The following is a 17937-nucleotide window of genomic DNA, read 5'->3' on the forward strand; positions in this document are numbered from 1 at the left end:
GATGTTTATTCAAGACACTTTGAGCAGTGAGGATTGCCGCCACATTTGCTGCACTCATGTCCACCATGACTGCTTAGATCTACTGGACCAGGAGAAAGGATCATTGTGATTAAAAATGCCATGAGAAAAGTTGATGTCCTGACTCCTTTCAAGGAAGCAATTGTGAAACTCTTTATCAAGGAGCCATTGCTTGTCCCATTGGATCTAAATAACTATCTTTTTTTCTTTCAGGCAAAAAAAGTCCTTGAATGTGTAATGGTTGACCAACTCCACATTTTCTTGGATGACGGTGATTATTTGCATCTATTCCAATCTGATTTCCAGCTTGGATGTGAGACTGAAACTTCATTGCTCACACTGGTGGATAACTGGCACCAGAAGAGTGTGACCCTGTTGATTCTCTTGGACTTGTCAGAGACTTTTGATACAACTATGTTTTCTTTGTTGTTCCTGGCTTGATGCTCATTGTTTGCTTAGAGAGAAACAACCAGGGGCACTGGTTCACATGTAATATGAAGCCAACACTGTGATTTGTTTTGTTGCAGCAATGGGAAGAGTAAGGTGGGAATGGTTTGAGCACGCTGCTTATTTTCTGTAAGCCATAGCCTTATTTCAGGCTATGGCTTACCAGAGTGTACAAACCAGGCCACCAAAACATTATGAGGCCAACACAGTTTAGTTTAAGGATTTCTCTGACAAAAGAATTAGTTTGGAATCCTATGCACACAGACTTATAAATCCTATGGAAATCAAAGGGACTTATTTCAAGTGAAAGTAGAAGCAGGCTGCACTATCTGAGGTTCTGGGGGGGGGGCGACAAATGTCTGATTATTTATTTATTTATTTTTGACCACTTATATACTGCTTAATTGCAATAGTCTCTAAGCAGTATACAAGTTCCTTAGGACAAAAAAGATCAGTTAAAATGATAGGATTAGAATTCAGTTAAAATGCCTGCTGGACATTCAACAAGGACAGGGCCTGCCTGACCTGAAATCATGTCACCAACATTTAGCTGCTCTGCCAAAACTAGCCTCTATGTAATCCCACTGTCTTCAGTGGGAAAGATTTAAAGGTGTGTTGAACAATTTCTTCACTTAAAAGTCCTTACTTTGGCTAAGTCATGCCCTTTATACCAGCATAATTTCCTGAGTAAAACTCAGGAACAATGTTTTAACTTTTATTTTTTGATGCTGATTTATTGTGCAATCCTGTCATCACTTCTCAGACATACGTGTAGGAATGCAGCACCAATGTGTTCAAATCATCTCCATAAAATACATTAACAATTTTACTATAAAAAGGCTATGGTTTCATTCTTCCTATTTGTATGTACATTAAATTATTTTAAAAGGATCTCACCATGATATTTCACACCTTTTCCATACAAAGTTGTTTTGTTGTCTTGTTTTATATTTATATTTAAAACATCCACACTTCCAGATGTCAGACCAATGAAGAGTGAATTGCTCTGAAAGAGGTATATCATTTTAGTTTGGTATATACAAACTCACTGTTCTTTCTGTCTATAGGTCTAGTAACTTATGCCTAGTAACTTATAGTCAAGAAAAGAATGGCGTTCAGATTGCCACCCCTTTATGTAGAACATTCCTTCATGACAATCTTATCAAGCCATTCATCTTCCTTCACCCCGATTCTTCCTTTTACACAGCTTCTGCAATGACTATAAGAAAAGGGTTTATTTGTTTGAAAAAGGCCTAGTCTCGCCCTTGCACAAAGCAGCTTACTATCTCCAACAAAAACCAACTCCACCTGATAAGATGGAAATATACAGAATATAGTATAGATAAGCAATAAAAAAGTAAAGGACCCATGACAGTTAAGTCCAGTTGCAGACAACTCTGTGGTTGCAATCCTCATCTTGCTTTACTGGCCGAGGGAGCCGGCGTTTGTCTGCACACAGTTTTTCCAGGTGATGTGGCCAGCATGACTAAGCCGCTTCTGGCGAACCAGAGCAGCGCATGGAAACGCCGTTTACCTTCCCGCTGGAGCGGTACCTATTTATCTACTTGCAGTTTTTGGCATGCCATCGAACTGCTAGGTTGGCAGGCGCTGGGACCGAACAACGGGAGCTCACCCTGTCATGGGGATTCGAACTGCCGACCTTCCGATCTGCAAGCCCAAGAGGCTCAGTGGTTTAGACCACAGCGCCACCCGTGTCCCTTAGATAAGCAATAAACCAGCATAAAAAGTGACCACAGAAGTAGAATAAAACAAAACGAGTCACAAAACAGTATTAAAACATAAAATTCAACAAGGATTAAAAAACTGGAAAGATAAAATAGGCTACCTTGGGAAGGCAAGGGAGAAAAGAAGTTTTCAACAGAAGTCAAAAACATAACCAAGTTGGGGCTTGTTTCATTTCTAAGGGATTTCAGACAACTGGTGCCACAATGCTTAAAGCAAGTGCTCAAGTTACAACAGTTTTTTAGCTTGTGTGGGGGCACATCAGCAACAGATTTTCAACCACAGACCTAAGTGACTGGGGTGGGCTGTAGGAGGAGAGGTATGGGGCTACAGACACTAGTACCTAGTAAAACATTGAATCTAGGTAGGTAGCAAATTGGCAGGCACTGAAATCCATTCAAAAAAGGTTTCACATTTGTTGATAGGTTGCCCCAGAGAGCAACCATGCAGCAGTGTTTTTGCAGCAACTGCAGCTTGACACAGCACAATAGCTCTAGCATTTCCATGAATGTGACACGCAGACATATTCTCACACTAGCACCCAGTTGTTCTCATTACTCACAAGCCTTGTAAAAACAATGGTATCGTTTCCTGTGTTCACTTGCGAAACGAGCTCCAGACCAGGTAAGCTTCTGAAGTGTATCAGTTTGCATCTTGGGCTCTGGCACATAATTATTAGCTGCTGATGGGCCACATCGTGTCTTAAATGGACCACCTAAACCAATTGATGTTTATATTTTAAAATAGCAGTTCCTGAATGGATAAAATTAAAAATTAAAAAAAAGAAACCGAATCAGCGGGCCACTTAGAGCACATTTTAATATACTCTTTGGAAAGGTGCTGGTATGTTTAGGTTTCGCAATAATGTTTCGTATTAACCTTTAACATTTTAATGAGATATGTTGCTCTCGATGATCTCTTAAGAACCCTGCTCCCTAAGACTGCGGCTCTATAATGATTCAAACTGGTCGGACAAGCTGAGCCTGCCAGAATTCCCTTTTGCTGAGAGGGCTAGCACTTATGGGCCTCAATGGCTAGTCTTTGCATAACTAAGGAATTAGTTGGATAATTTGTGTGGAAAGGGGCATGCCTTTCTACTCCCAGCTTTGCCCTGCCTAGAGGAAATTTTGTGCAAACATGGAACAACTAGATTATGGCAATTAAGTGCACTTGATGTACCTCACCCTCTAAAATATATGCTATGCGGAGGACAATTAGCAATTCAAGATAATACACGTAGAGCACTTCTTGTAGCAGTCTTTTTGGACTAATTAATGTAACGTGATGATCTTATCACAATCCCGACAGTTCTCAAAAATAAGCAGTATTTTTTAAAAGGTTATATTTAAACTAAAACAAACATTTTTTTTACATATTGTTGATAAAAAGTAAGATTAGAAAAAAGCGTACTTACTGGATCTGTATAAGCAGTCATTTCATAATAAACCAAATTCTGTACTGATGTATGGAGAAATAGAATTCGTCCATCCTTTAATAATAATAGTAATTTATTATTTGTACCCAGCCCATCTGACTGGGTTGCCCCAGCTACTCTGGGCGGCTTCTAACATATATAAAAAAGTAACAAAATATTAAACCTTAAAAATTTCCCTTTCCTTCAGATGTCTTCTAAAGGTTATATAGTTACTCATCTCCTTGACATCTGATGGGAAGGTGTTCCACAGGGCAGGCACCACTACTGAGAAGGCCCTGTGCCTGGTTCCCTATAGCTTCGCTTCTCGCAGTGAGGGAACCGCCAGAAGACCCTCGGTGCTGGATGAGATGCAAAATCTGACACACATACATACATTATCCATCAACACCCACACCTACCAACACTCACAGCTTTCCCCCAGAATGCCATAATATTAGAGTGCACCTATAAAGTCAAAGACATGGAGACCCCAGGACATTATTTATTGCTCTGTTCTAATAAATAAATAAAGACTAGACAGCTTCCATGAGACTTGAATATTTTGCAGGGTGGTACAATGGGAAGGAGGAAGATGGGTGAATTACTGGCCTCCTATTCTCATTGATGACTGATGCATGGAAATCTATGTACACTTAAATTTATAAAGTAAAAGAGAGATGGAAAATAATCCCATTGAGACCTATGCTGATCCCCTCCCCCAGGTGCAGCTTCACATGCAGGGGGTGGGGAGGGCACTGTGTGAATTATGCTCTAAAATGTTTTTCCCCATAATCTGTCCACTATCAACTTTCTAAATTTCTTAACTATCAGGCAGTTTTTTAGAGCACAGTGACAGTTGATCAGTAAGATAATTGCAATTACTGTACTTTCTGTACTCAACCTGTTTCCTTTTAACTATTAGATCTACAAACAAAGTTTCAGGTGCCAAATCACTCCATAATGAAAGAAGTTACACAAGGTTTTTTAATGCTTTCTTGCAAACTGCTGTAGCATTCATGTTTCAGATTTCAGGGTCAGCAATCTGTGAAATTGTTCTTGAACATATGTGTTATGTAGCCAAACAGCTAGAGATGCATTTGTGTGGAAGTCTGGCTTTTATGTGAGAGTATAACAGAAGCATACCTACAAGTAATCTTACTTTTCAAAATGCTGACTATAACTGACTGTTTCTTACTGGGTTTTACACAACATCTCTTGACTGTTTTCTGTGGTCGTGCTTCTTTTTTAATGTTCTCATAATTTACCATGACAAATTATTATTATTATTATTATTATTATTATTATTATTATTATTATTATTGCTGATAAAACAATAACAAAACTACACATATCATTATTAATGCTTATTTGGCTTGAAAGGATCAACCCACAAGCTGTGAAATACATCCTAATTTTTATAAATATATAAAATGAATACAAACTCATCGCTATCCATTGGAAACGCAGACTTGAGTAACTAAATGAAAAGCTTACCTTAGCTATATCCTAGTGTCAGAACCAGCCATGAAGGATGGACTCAAATCCTGGACTTCCTAAAAGCTAACCTGGAATCCTTAAAAGCTAACCTGGAATTGTTGCTCCCCTGCTGAGTTTAGTGAATGTCCAGAGCCCAGATAACTTTATTGGCTGCTTTTCTCTCTTCATTTCCCCTCACCGTGATTGGTTCTCTCCCACCCCCACCCCCTTGCCACTACATCCACTTCCCATTCAAAGCACACCAAGTCAGACCTTTGCTCTTCCTTCATGCTCATTCCTCTTCTTGATCCTGCAAACTTCTGCTGAGGTTCCCTAATCCCCTAATCTCCCTTCCTATCCTGCTGGATCAGACCAAAGGACTATGTAGCCCAATATCCTGTTCCTCATAGGGACTAATCACATTAAATTCTGGCCTTGTTCAGCTTCCTGGTGTCCTTGTTTTGTCTTCTTGACTTAGAAACCATAGCTCACCTCCTTACAGCGGAAAGGGCTATTTGTACACTGATTCCCACTAAACATGTGGGAAAAGCTTTCTGAGAGTTGGAGCTGTTCAACAGTGCAACAGTCTCCCTTGGGAGGTTGTGGACTCTCCTTCCTTGGAGGTTTTCAAGCAGAAGTTGGATGGCCATCTGTCATGGATGCTTTTGCTGAGATTCCTGGATTACAGGGGGTTGGACTAGATGACCCTTGGATCCCATCCAACTCTAAGATTATACGATTGTGTCAAACCATTGATCAGCTAACCCAATACAGTGGTACATTGGTTCCCGAACTTAATCCATTCTGGAAGTCCCTTCGACTTCAAGAACATTTGCAAACCATGGCATGACTTCTGACTGGCTGATTGGCCCCAGAAACAATGCCGACAGCTGAAATGGACGTTTGGCTTCCAAAAAACATTTGCAAACTGGAACACTTCCTTCCAGGTTTGCGGTGTTCGGGAGCTGATTTGTTCGGGAGCCAAGCCGTTTGGGAACCAAGGTACCACTGTATCTATTGTAATTGGCAGCAGTTGGCCAAGTCTCAAGCAGACATCTTTCCCAATCTGTTATCAAGGGAGGGTCTATAAAGCTCAGGGAGCAGAACACACACCTCAGACCCTGGCATCTAAAATGTAAGGGATCCTGAAAAGGACCTCTGGAGACCAATCAGGAAAAGACCTCTGGCTATGACAGTGGAAAGACACTGCCTGCCAGAGTAGGAAAAAGTGGGATGAATGACCAACAATAATGTAATGATGCTTTGTATCATATGCATAATCTGTTGTTTTGAGGATTTTAAATTTCATATGACTACATTTGAATGTTATCTTAATAAGCTTTTCTGGGTGTCTTTGTAACCACTTTGCATTTCTAAAAGCATGCCCTATTTCCCCTGCCCATGCACACCTCTGTCCTCAGGCAGTTCCTCAAGGAAGAAGATGAAAAATCCCCCATAGCAGAACACTGCATAAAGCAGATTAAAATGGTTAACATATTCTGGAGGGTGCTAGTTTCTTTTAACACTAGTCCATGAGAAGCTAACTTAGCCTATGGACATACCTTCAGCAACAAATTTGTAAACATTTGTCAATTCAGCATTTGCATTTCCAACCCCTGTGAAGCATGCATATGTATACACACAAACCCTCGTACAAATCTAGTTGATTAAATTAATTTTACGCATACTGGTATATCATCTGGTTTTTTACCTGCATGCCGAGAACCAGAAATTCCTGATTATCTGCAAACACCACTCCTTCATCTATCAAGTAGCACAATGGCGAAGACAAGCTGCAGAGGCATTCGCATTTCAGTGAAGTCCTGAAATTTCTTTTTCGAGTATGTTGAAAAATTTCATTCTTCTGAATACAGCTAGGAAGACATATTGAAGCAACTTCAAAGGTGGGAGCACATACTGGATGCAATATGAGCGACATGAGACCAGAATTTCATGAAAAAAATTTGGCCGGTAAAGTTGCAGATTGGCTGGCTGGAACTTTGACATGGCTGGGACCTCCAGTGCTGCTTGCTGCCATGGCGCCCACCATGTTGCCTCTCCGGAAGTCCACAGGCATAAATACGGGAACATTAATTAAAATACGGGGACACTCCAGGGACAGATTTTGTCCGGGGACAGATTGGTGAATCTGGGGACTGTCCCTGGGAACCGGGGATGTCTAGTAACCCTATTCCAGCACCCAAGAAGCACACAAAGTGTGAGCAAGCGGGGTTAGTGCCAACAATTTGCTACTGGCAAAGCCTGTCGAAACAGCAATTTTGTGGTGTTGCCCACATCTCCCCCCCTCTCTCTCTCAAAATCCCATGTGTGGCCATGGGTCTCAAAAAGCTGGGGCCCATGGAATGTCACAGAAAACTATATATGCCGAAAGAACCCTTTTTCATATAATTTTTGCTTTTTAATAATTAAAATATTTATTTATTTACCGGTGTTTGTTTATTTATTTATTTTTACATTTGCACCCCACCCTTCCTCCCAAAGAATCCCAGGACAGTAAACATCAACATGTTAAAACAATAATAATATTGTTATGTGTTTTTTCTTTCTCCTTATGGGTGTGTGTGTGATACGTGCATTATAGCCTTATCAACACACCATTCTAAGACAGTGACTTGTTCAAAACAATTTTTTCCCTGTTGCTCATCTGAAATTTCATCAAAATGCTAATGTCATTTCTCCCATAGGCAGAGTTTATGACTCAGTCAGACCTCTGTAGGTCTGCTTGAAGTCCAAACCCACCAATGAAGTGAATAATTCATTCTGACACCCCAGGCTGTCAGGACAGGGGATTCTGTTGCCATGTAAGAAATATTCAGCATGTAAAATCTCTTGAATATAAGCATCATCTTATCTGTAAACCCTTTTTATAATTCTGTTCACATTCATTATTCCCTGCTGACTAGGGATCACATATGGTGCTCTAGACATGTGGAATGAAATTACTTCAAAACTATTCCTGAAGAAATTAACTGGCTTAATACACTCTACCAATGCAACCAAAGAGGGCTTGAACAGACAAAAATGTTTAATGAACTGAAGCCTACGCCAGATGAAAAAGCAGTTCAACAACAATTAGAAAGACTACTGAACAGATTAAGGAAATTTACGAGGCAAGGGGATGTTTCCTATGCAAGTGTTGTTGTAGCTCTCCTATAGTCCATACTGCTGCTCTACATGCCGGATTAGTCCTAGAATCAAAGCACATTTCAGGTGTTAAACAACATTCTGAACTTTCATAAATTACTGTTCTAACGTTGAAGTGAGATCATGCAAGAGTCTTTCTGGCCTTCAAGAAATCCTCCTCAATTTTATCATAGAGATGAAGGCACCTGAACAAGGAGTAGGAAGCTTTGGGGGCTCCAGGCATCCCCCACACTAACAAAAAGTTAAAGTTCTCTGGAAAAGGAAACCTCATTGTGAGGGACTTGCATTTGGGGGGTGCTATCCCCTCCCCACAGAAGTGATCCGCAAAGGTAAGGCCTTCTTCAACAATGACTTGAAGTCCCTTGCAGAGAACAGGTGGGAAGAGCTGAACCCCTCCTCCACCTCTTCATTGCCTGAAAGGAGGGCAGGGGGGAAACCAAGACAGCCACGCTGCCCTCATGCCTACAGGGTGAAAACTCACGGTCAACTTCCCTCTTGGAGGTTCTCTTGCAAGAAGCCAGTGAAAATGAACGCATCCTAGATGTAGCCGCAGCACAGTCACATGACCACTGCATCTCAGGAGAGGTTGGCCAAACCTCTGAGAAGGAAGCCAAGCAAAAGTTCCACTCAAATTCCACTGGAAACTACCAAAATTTATTTATTGCGGTTCAAATGGGCACATCCTAGGATTGCTGGATTTTTCCTTTATGGCTTCTGGTATGCATATGCACAAACTGCACTCTCCCAGAATAAACAGCACATCCTCTATTAAAAATGACAGTGACATTTACAATATTAGATTAGAAACAGTTTAGGAACTAGTTAGTCAAACCTCAAAGCAATATAACCTCTCAAATCCTTGCATATTACACCACAAATCACAGTTACATAAGGTAACTGAAAATCAATAGGGTTAATAGAACAGAATTTCATTATTAAATACCCTGTAGCATAAGATGCTAAAAATTCACTTTTAGGGCAGTTTGGACAACTTTTATGGTAGTTTATATAAGCAGGGAGCCATTAGATTTAGCTCATTGCTACTTATTAAGGAAGAAACATTTGAACATTAGCTACAAAAGGGAAGAGTGCCTCCGTCTCAACAAACCATAATATTTTACTATCTATACCCACCCATCTGACTGGGCTGTCCCAGGCTGCTTTCAACATACATAAAAACATAATAAAACATTAAACATTTAAAAAACTTCCCTATACAGTGCTGCCTTGTCAAATGTTTTCTAAAGGTTGTATAGTGGTTTGGGGGTTGCATAACTCCATACCCTCCAACATTTCTCTGATGAAAATAGGGACATCCTAAGGAAAAGGGACGCAGGTGGCGCTGTGGGTTAAACCACAGAGCCTAGGGCTTGCCAATCAGAAGGTCGGCGGTTCGAATCCCCGCTCCCGTTGCTCAGTCCCAGCTCCTGCCAACCTAGCAGTTCGAAAGCACATCAAAGTGCAAGTAGATAAACGCTCTGGCGGGAAGGTAAACGGCGTTTCCATGTGCTGCTCTGGTTCGCCAGAAGTGGCTTTGTCATGCTGGCCACATGACCTGGAAGCTGTACGCCGGCTCCCTCGGCCAATAATGTGAGATGAGTGCTGCAACCCCAGAGTCGGTCACAACTGGACCTAATGGTCAGGGGTCCCTTTACCCTTTACCTAAGGAAAAGCAGGACCTTCCGGGATCAAATAAGAAATCGGGATGACTTCTTTAAATCCAGGGTTCCTCCTGGAATATAGGGACTCTTGGAGGGTCTGGTATTCTGTACTACAAGCTCCTCAGTACTTTGCTTAGTGCTTTGTACACAGCCTAAGGCAATGAGGGCCAAATTCAATGAGATTGTTGCATTAGTGGAAGGCAACACAAAGATTTCTTGATAGTGCAATGAGAACTTCCTCCTCTCCTCGGCCCACACCATTCCCAGATCTGCTCAGGAGGGTTTGGGGATCCCCACAGCGGATTTAAGGAGGGGGGGGGGGGAGAATGTTCTGTTTTGCAAGGAAAATCCTTGCACCAATGGAACCTTTGCCATAGCGCTACATCAAATACAACTCTGAGTTCATTAAGTTTCCATCTGCTTAATTTCACCATGCAGCCTCTCCCTTTGAGCCAGATTACCCACTTAAAAAATAATAATTGTATTCGGTGTTAATGTTTTCGGCAGATTTGTTCCTTAGTATGTACAAAGTTCCTGATAGTAATCTTCAATGCATCAATAACAATGGGTGTAACTTAATTAGGCAACAATCCCATTTTCTCAAGGCGTTAAGGGATGTGACTATTAGAATGGCTCATCATGAGTTCAAGCATTATGTTTGTCACGTGTTAATTTGCAATTATGCATTATCCCACTGAATGTGTAAAATGAATCACTGTTAGCTCTATTACCAAACAATAGGAACAAACTGGGACATAATAAGTCTGTCATTCTTGCTATATTTAAAACAAATGGTATTAACTCACTTTCATAATACAGAAGTCATATCATCTACTTTTGTACAAAAATCATCTGAGTGATATTTTCAGTATTTTAAAAACCAAATTCAAAGTACCTAAACACTTTGCTGTGTCTGGGTAATTTAGACCTGTGCTGCGTTTAGGTAATTTAGAACCCACTGCTCATTAAATTCATTCCCACAGCAAGGCACAAAATAAAAACATAATGAAATAAAACAATAAAAAATAAATCAAGCCACAACAGCAATAAATCAAACTTACTTTACAGCACCAGGAGAGTGACAAAACATCTCCAATCAACTAACCAAATGCCTGAGTAGAGAAAAATATCTCTACAAGGGTTTTAAATGTCCACCCAATCTCAAATACCAGGCTGGTGTTTACAAGGGTAGGCAGTCGAGCAAACACCTAGGTCCAATGTCGTGTAGGACTTTACATGTCAATGCAACACACTGAGCTTGGTAGCTAACTGACAGTCAGTGCAGTTCCTACAGAACTGGTGTTATGTTTGTGGATAGCCACCAAGTCTACCTTTGCTTTCTGTACCTGCTGCAACTCACAATCCAAGCCCACAGGCAGACCTACCTGTATATAAAACACATTGCAGAAATCCAACTGTGAAGCTACCAGTGCATGGACCACTGTGACTAAACTAGACTGGCAGCTAGACTGGTAACTGGGAGTGGCCGCCAAAACCATATAGCACCAGTCCCGAAAGACCTACATTGGTTCCCAGTATGTTTCCGAGCACAGTTTAAAGTGCTGGTGCTGACCTTTAAAGCCCTAAATGGCCTTGGCTCAGTATACCCAAAGGAGCGTCTCCATCCCCATCTTTCAGCCTGGACACTGAGGTCCAGCACCGAGGGCCTTCTGGCGGTTCCCTCACTGCGAGAAATGAGGTTACAGGGAACCAGGCAGAAGGCCTTCTTGGTAGTGGTGCCCACCCTGTGGAACACCCTCCCATCAGATGTCAAGGAAATAAACAACTATCTGACTTTTAGAAGACATCTGAAGGCAGCCCTGTTTAGGGAAGTTTTTAATGTTTGATGTTTTATAATGTTTTTAATATTCTGTTGGGAGCCACCCAGCCAGATGGGCGAGGTATAAATAATTTACTACTACTACTACTACTACTACTACTACTACTACTACCTCTGGCCCAGGAATAAATGCAGCTGGTGTTGGTAAAAGGCACTCTTTGCCATGGAGCTAACTTGTGTCTTGGATGAAAAAGGTCCTTCTGATTCAGCAGGAGGAGCTTGCTGGCAGAGGAAATGAGAAGGTGGTTTCTTCTGTTTTCTCCAGTAGCCCCCATCACCATCTCCCACAATATTCTGGAGGGTTCCCCAACTCCCAGGACCAGAGTCAGTGGATGGTGGTGCTGGGGGCTTCAAGGTAAGACAGAATTGGCAAAATTCACCTTCCCATCCAAACTATTGTTAGTCCTTGATTGTTATCATTTGTACAGGATTTTACAAAATGTTGCAGAAGACAAGCAATTCATAAATCAGGTATACTGAGTGCTACATATATTTATAATTTTGTGTTTTATGAGGATCATAATTAATGTATTTTACATTTTCTTTAGTTTTTTCTATTTGATATATTGGATTTTGTTTAAATTCTCTTTAGTTTAGTTTGATTGTTATCATACATTAGGTTGAAAACCTTTAATAAACTTGATTTTTAAAAGGAAAGAAATCAGGTATGCTGGAAATCCAGAAGATGAAAATTAAGATACTCTCTAGATTCTGTGGGTCCTCTGTGCATACCATAAGCAATCAACCATCAAGACCAGGCATCCCCAAACTGCGGCCCTCTGAATGTTTTGGCCTACAATTCCCATGATCCCTAGCTAACAGGACCACAGTGGTTGGGGAAGATGGGAATTGTAGTCCAAAACATCTGGAGGGCCGAAGTTTGGGGATACCTGATCAAGACAGTGAAACTATTGTAGCTATTTTAGTATGTCCATTCATTCAGATCTTATTCCTAAATATGCTGAAAGGAAAAAGTATGCACAGGCCTTCTTCATACTGCCAAGCAGTGCTGAAAAACATTATTCTTCTGTTTGTATGTTCATACACACACACACACACACACACACACACCCTTGCTGAGTAGAAAGGATTAAAAAAAAATGCTGCCAAGCCTCAGCAGCTAGATAGCTGCTTGAAAGATTTTTCATCTGCTAGATAGTTCTGATGTAATCGAGAGAAACTCTCTTAATTAAAACAAGCTGAAAAGGTTCACAACTCCCAAGAAGACTCGTTATAAAACTTCCTGGCTTCACCCAGCCCTTTCCACATTGACTTGTCACATGAGAAATCCTTGCACATCAGCAGAGGGACATTATCTTCTAAGGTGTGCGGTCCATTGAGCATTTCCAGTGACCCATTTAAACTGTTTCACAGAACACAAACAACTTTCTCCTCCAGCTGCTCATTACAGAACATGAATACTAGCGCGCAAGCTTGTACACGTTTGTCTGCTGTTATCAGTCTGTTCATTGAGGAATCCCTTATGAGTTTCCACGTTTCAAAACCACTAACCTAGCAAGTTCAGCTCAGTACTTGATAGCTTTATCCAGTTTACTTTACTTATGAAGCTGCGGAGAAGCTGAAACTGACCAGAACAAAGGCAAAAAGGAGATGTTGCTTTTCAAGGCTTCAAGGAAGAGGGGTGATTAATTTTAAAGACAAGCCTGTCTGTCTTCTGCTCAGAAGGGGTAAGCTGGCAGGTTCATCATTCTTGGATTAGAAATGAACACACCCCATTATGGCTGGTTAGGGAACATATTAATATGCTCTAAGTGTCCCACTTCTTTATCAGGATCAATCATGATTTTATCTCTGTTAAATAACTCTTGCCCTGCCTTAGTGTATTTTGCCCTTTGGAGAGATTTTGGGGCAGCCTATATACGAAAAATGTTAGTGTGCACAGTGGTGCACTGGTTTCCATTTCACACCCACAAGAAACGTTGCTGAATGTGAAATGCAACTATTCTAAAAATAGAAATGTGAGTTTGAACATTCCAAAGTTTTTTAAAAACTGAAACCACAAAAGTCTGAAAAGTGGGGTATAGATGTAAAAAAAAAAAGTAATAAAAATATTGAAAACCACTATGGTCAGATTCTAACTAACCCTGCTTCAAAAGTTAACACCAGATAGGCTATTGCAGAGGAAATGCATTCATCATATTTCAGGCTTTCATGTTGTTTTCATTCTGGGGTTTTCTCCCCACATCATGTTCCATTTTGGAAATTGCTCAGCCTTTCTTTTCCCATAAGCCACTTCAGGAATGGTCCCCACACCTTTGGCCAGGAAAATCTGAGTAGGAGGTGATACCCACCGTTAAAAATGTGCCTCAAATAGGTCAATATGGACACGTTATGTAGTATTTTTATGTAATGTTCACTTAACTGCCTCTTTGTCTTAGAATGAACATTAAAAATATAATTTCATTTTTCTATACCTTTTAACTTGCAGTAACACATACCAACTGACCAATCAACTGTTTTCAATATTATACTGAGAATGCAAGTTTATCTTACTCATCAGCAAATTTATTTTTTGCTTCTATTAAAAACCTTCAGCACCTAATAACAGTAAAATTTTCAGGTGCTTCAAAAATCCCCAATGTCACTTGCTAACATTACCCAATAGAGGGGGAAAAAATCTCTCGAGAGTTAATCCAAACTAATTCTTTGGAATTAAGGATGGATGATTACTATCAATCACCAGGGCTCATGTTTAAGCCAAAAATGCTACAATTCACTGAGCACATTGTGTGAGACAATGCCATTTTGGCAAGAGCTGAAAGGGCACAACAAAAGGTTTTACAGAGGGAACTGGAGTCAACTTCAATGGCTGGATGAGTGTGATTGAGAAGCACAAGCTAGAAGTGCCTAGTAAACTGGAACAGTAAATTCAGCCTACACCTTTTGCAATAGGCTTCACCAAGTTCTTTCTGTTTCTGCAGTTGAAGTAAAGAATGGGCCTATAAACACATATTCTTTGCCTCAAATTATAAATGCCCTGTTCTTTAACCTACTCTACTTTTTATTTAAAATATTTAAATACTTTAAATACTTTTTATTTAAAATATTTAAATATTTAAATATTGCATTTCCTTGGCTCAAAGCAGTTTCTGTAAAAGTACCACAACACAACATAAAACCACAATAAAATGAGACTAGCATACTTTTTACAGCAAACAAGACATTTAAAATAATTTGGCAGCCAGCAAAACAATAATTTTGCCAATCCCTGCATTCAGTCAGCCTCCAGGACTCCAGCCTCACCTCCAGGAGAAGTTTAATGTTGAATTTTTGGCATTTGTTCATCAGCTGGGTTTTTTTAGTTTGTTTTTTTTTAGGCTGTTAGGAATGTTCTATGTACATGTTAATATTGTAATATTGTACATATGATATTGTTAAGTTACTGCTTTATTGCTATATGTAGCTCACCCTGGGACCATTTGGTGACAGGTGCATAACAAATATGCTAAATAAATAAGTAAATAAATAACCACATGGAAAAAGCAGGATTCACAGCTGCTTTGAAAGTTCATAAAGAGCAGTGGCTAGTGAAATGATTCTCTGTGCAAAGCCACCCATGATGGATGTGAGTCAATCAAAGAGGGAGATGAAAGCTGGTCCTATCTTGTAACAGATAAGAAGTGGCACTGAAGCTATGCCACTGTTACCCTGCCTGCAACCACATGGTTGTATGGTGCTGACTGAATTGCCCTCTGCTACTGTACCCCAATAGGGACCCAGGTGGCGCTGTGGTTAAACCACTGAGCCTAGGGCTTGCTGATCAGAAGGTCGGCGGTTCGAATCCCTGTGACGGGGTGAGCTCCCGTTGCTTGGTCCCAGCTCCTGCCAACCTAGCAGTTCGAAAGCACGTCAAAATGCAAGTAGATAAATAGGAACCGCTACAGCGGGAAGGTAAACGGCGTTTCCATGTGCTGCTCTGGTTTGCCAGAAGCGGCTTTGTCATGATGACCACATGACCTGGAAGCTATACGCCGGCTCCCTCGGCCAATAATGCGAGATGAGCGTGCAACCCCAGAGTCGGTCACGACTGGACCTAATGGTCAGGGGTCCCTTTACCTTTACCTTTACTGTACCCCAATAGTAACCTGCAAGTGGAAGCTTCTCCTACCCCGTGACCCCAATCTTCACCCAGTGACAGATAGACAGTTCCAGCTAGCAAACTGCCAAGAAGAGCAATCTACATCCCAGATCCGCCATGCTGGAGGCAGTTTGGATAGAGCGGAGGTGTCCAGTCCTGCCTGGCTCTATCAGAAGAGAAGCCCCCACCAGGAAGGAACACCCCAATGCATCCACCCAAATGGAAGGCAGAAGCTACCATTGGCGATATCCCTGCCAATGGAAAGTCCTGAAATGGAGCATTTGGGGAGTGGGGCTTGGCTGCTATAGGATCTGCTGAGTACTGCTATCACATGGTAGCAATTAGACTCAATCTAAGCCTCTCCACTATGCCTGCCTAGAAGTTGGGACAGCGAAGGGGCATTTTCCTTTCCTATCCACCCCTTTTTGCCCTGGCCAGTCAAATTGGTAGGGCTGAGGAGCATACAATGCTGGCTGTGTTACCCCATCAATCCCCACCCCAGCCAGTGAAGGGTTAGGACTGTAGTGTGCCTCACAGGTCTTGACTTCCAAGGGAGATAATTCCACACCCTTAGGGACAATAACATAATGCCATACAAATCTATGGTGAGACCGCATTTGAAAAACTGCACGTGTATCTGAAGAAGTGTGCATGCACACGAAAGCTCATACCTATGACAAACTTAGTTGGTCTCTAAGGTGCTGCTGGAAGGAATTTATTTTATTTTATTTTTTAAAATTATTTTGTTTTGACTATGTCAGACCAACACGGCTACCTAACCTGCACAGTTCTAGTCACCATACCTCAAAAAAAAAAAAAAAAGATGTTGTAGGGTTGTAAAAGGTTCAGAAGAGGGCAACCAAAATTATCAAGGTTGATATAGCAACTGCCCAATGAGGTAAGATTGCAGCAATTAGGATTTCTTCATTTAGAAAAAAAAGGCAAGTGAAGGCTACAGGATAGAAGCTTATAATACTATGCATGGCATGGAGAAAGTAGACAGAGAACAGTTTTTCTCCCATGTTCTCATGGATATCCAAGGAAGCTGAACGCTGGGCAATTCAGGGCAGATGAAAGGAAGCACTTCTTCACACAGCACATTGTGAAACTATGGAACTCACTCAAACAGGAGGCAGTGACAGCCACCAACTTAGATGGCTTTAAAAGAGGATCAGACAAATTCATGGAAGATACGTCCATCAGTAGTTACTAGCTTCTGAATACCAGTAGCTGGAAACTGCCAGAGGGGAGAGTGTTCTGGTGCTCAGGTGCTGCTTCTTGGTTTCCTACAGGCACGTGGTTGACCACTGTAAACAGGGGCGTAGGAAGATGGGGGTGGTGGGAGCGTGCCGCCCCCGGCAGCGCGATCCCGGCAGGGTGCCATCGCAGCTGTCTCCGCCCCCAGAACGTGCCCCACGCCCCTGCAGGCAGTGCGCCACACCCCCAGAACGTGCACCACGCTCCCAGAACGCACACCACACCCATGCGGGCGGCACGCTACGCCCCCGGGACTGCTCTCTGCCACTGACTGTAAGAACAGGATGCTGGCCTGGATGGGCCACTGACCAGATCCAGCAGGTTCTTCTTGTGTTCTTAATTGCTGTAAAGTTTCTTGCTGCTGCTGATTTCATCTATTCTAAGGCAAAGAACGTAAACAGTGTAGTTCTTAGCCAGGCATCCCCAAACTTCGGCCCTCCAGATGTTTTGGACTACAATTCCCATCTTCCCCTACCACTGTTCCTGTTAGCTAGGGGTCATGGGAGTTGTAGGCCAAAACATCTGGAGGGCCACAGTTTGGGGATGCCTGCTCTTAGCCATAGTATCTTAATTAGAAAGGAGTTAATATGGAAAGAGGTGATCAGGTAAGATATATGGATTTGATGCCATGATGGGCTGTAAGCACTACGGTAACACCTTGAATTTGGTGCAAATGATCACAGGCAGCCGGTGCAGTTGCTGCAGAAGTGATAAAAGATGTTATTTTCTCTCTGTATTCATCAGGGCTTCCTCACCCGCTGAACAAATTGTGAACGACACTTGTGTAAGAGTTGGATTGATGCAGTAATTGGAACGG

At 41.6% G+C, this 17937-nt stretch overlaps 1 protein-coding gene across 1 annotated transcript in view; it reads right to left on the reverse strand.

The window, feature by feature from the left end:
* The window catches only part of LOC118080053 (uncharacterized), an 81166-nt gene that overhangs the window by 39344 nt on the left and 23885 nt on the right, over window positions 1-17937 (reverse strand). The window contains exons 12-16 of the mRNA XM_060271025.1: window positions 8227-8307; window positions 6810-6972; window positions 3623-3697; window positions 2771-2923; window positions 1363-1471 (exon numbers count right to left, since the gene is read on the reverse strand). Of these exons, the coding sequence (XP_060127008.1) occupies window positions 1363-1471; window positions 2771-2923; window positions 3623-3697; window positions 6810-6972; window positions 8227-8307 (581 nt within the window). The remainder of the gene's footprint in view (window positions 1-1362; window positions 1472-2770; window positions 2924-3622; window positions 3698-6809; window positions 6973-8226; window positions 8308-17937) is intronic.

Source organism: Zootoca vivipara, chromosome 2 (assembly GCF_963506605.1).
Source record: "Zootoca vivipara chromosome 2, rZooViv1.1, whole genome shotgun sequence".
Taxonomy (NCBI): domain Eukaryota; kingdom Metazoa; phylum Chordata; class Lepidosauria; order Squamata; family Lacertidae; genus Zootoca; species Zootoca vivipara.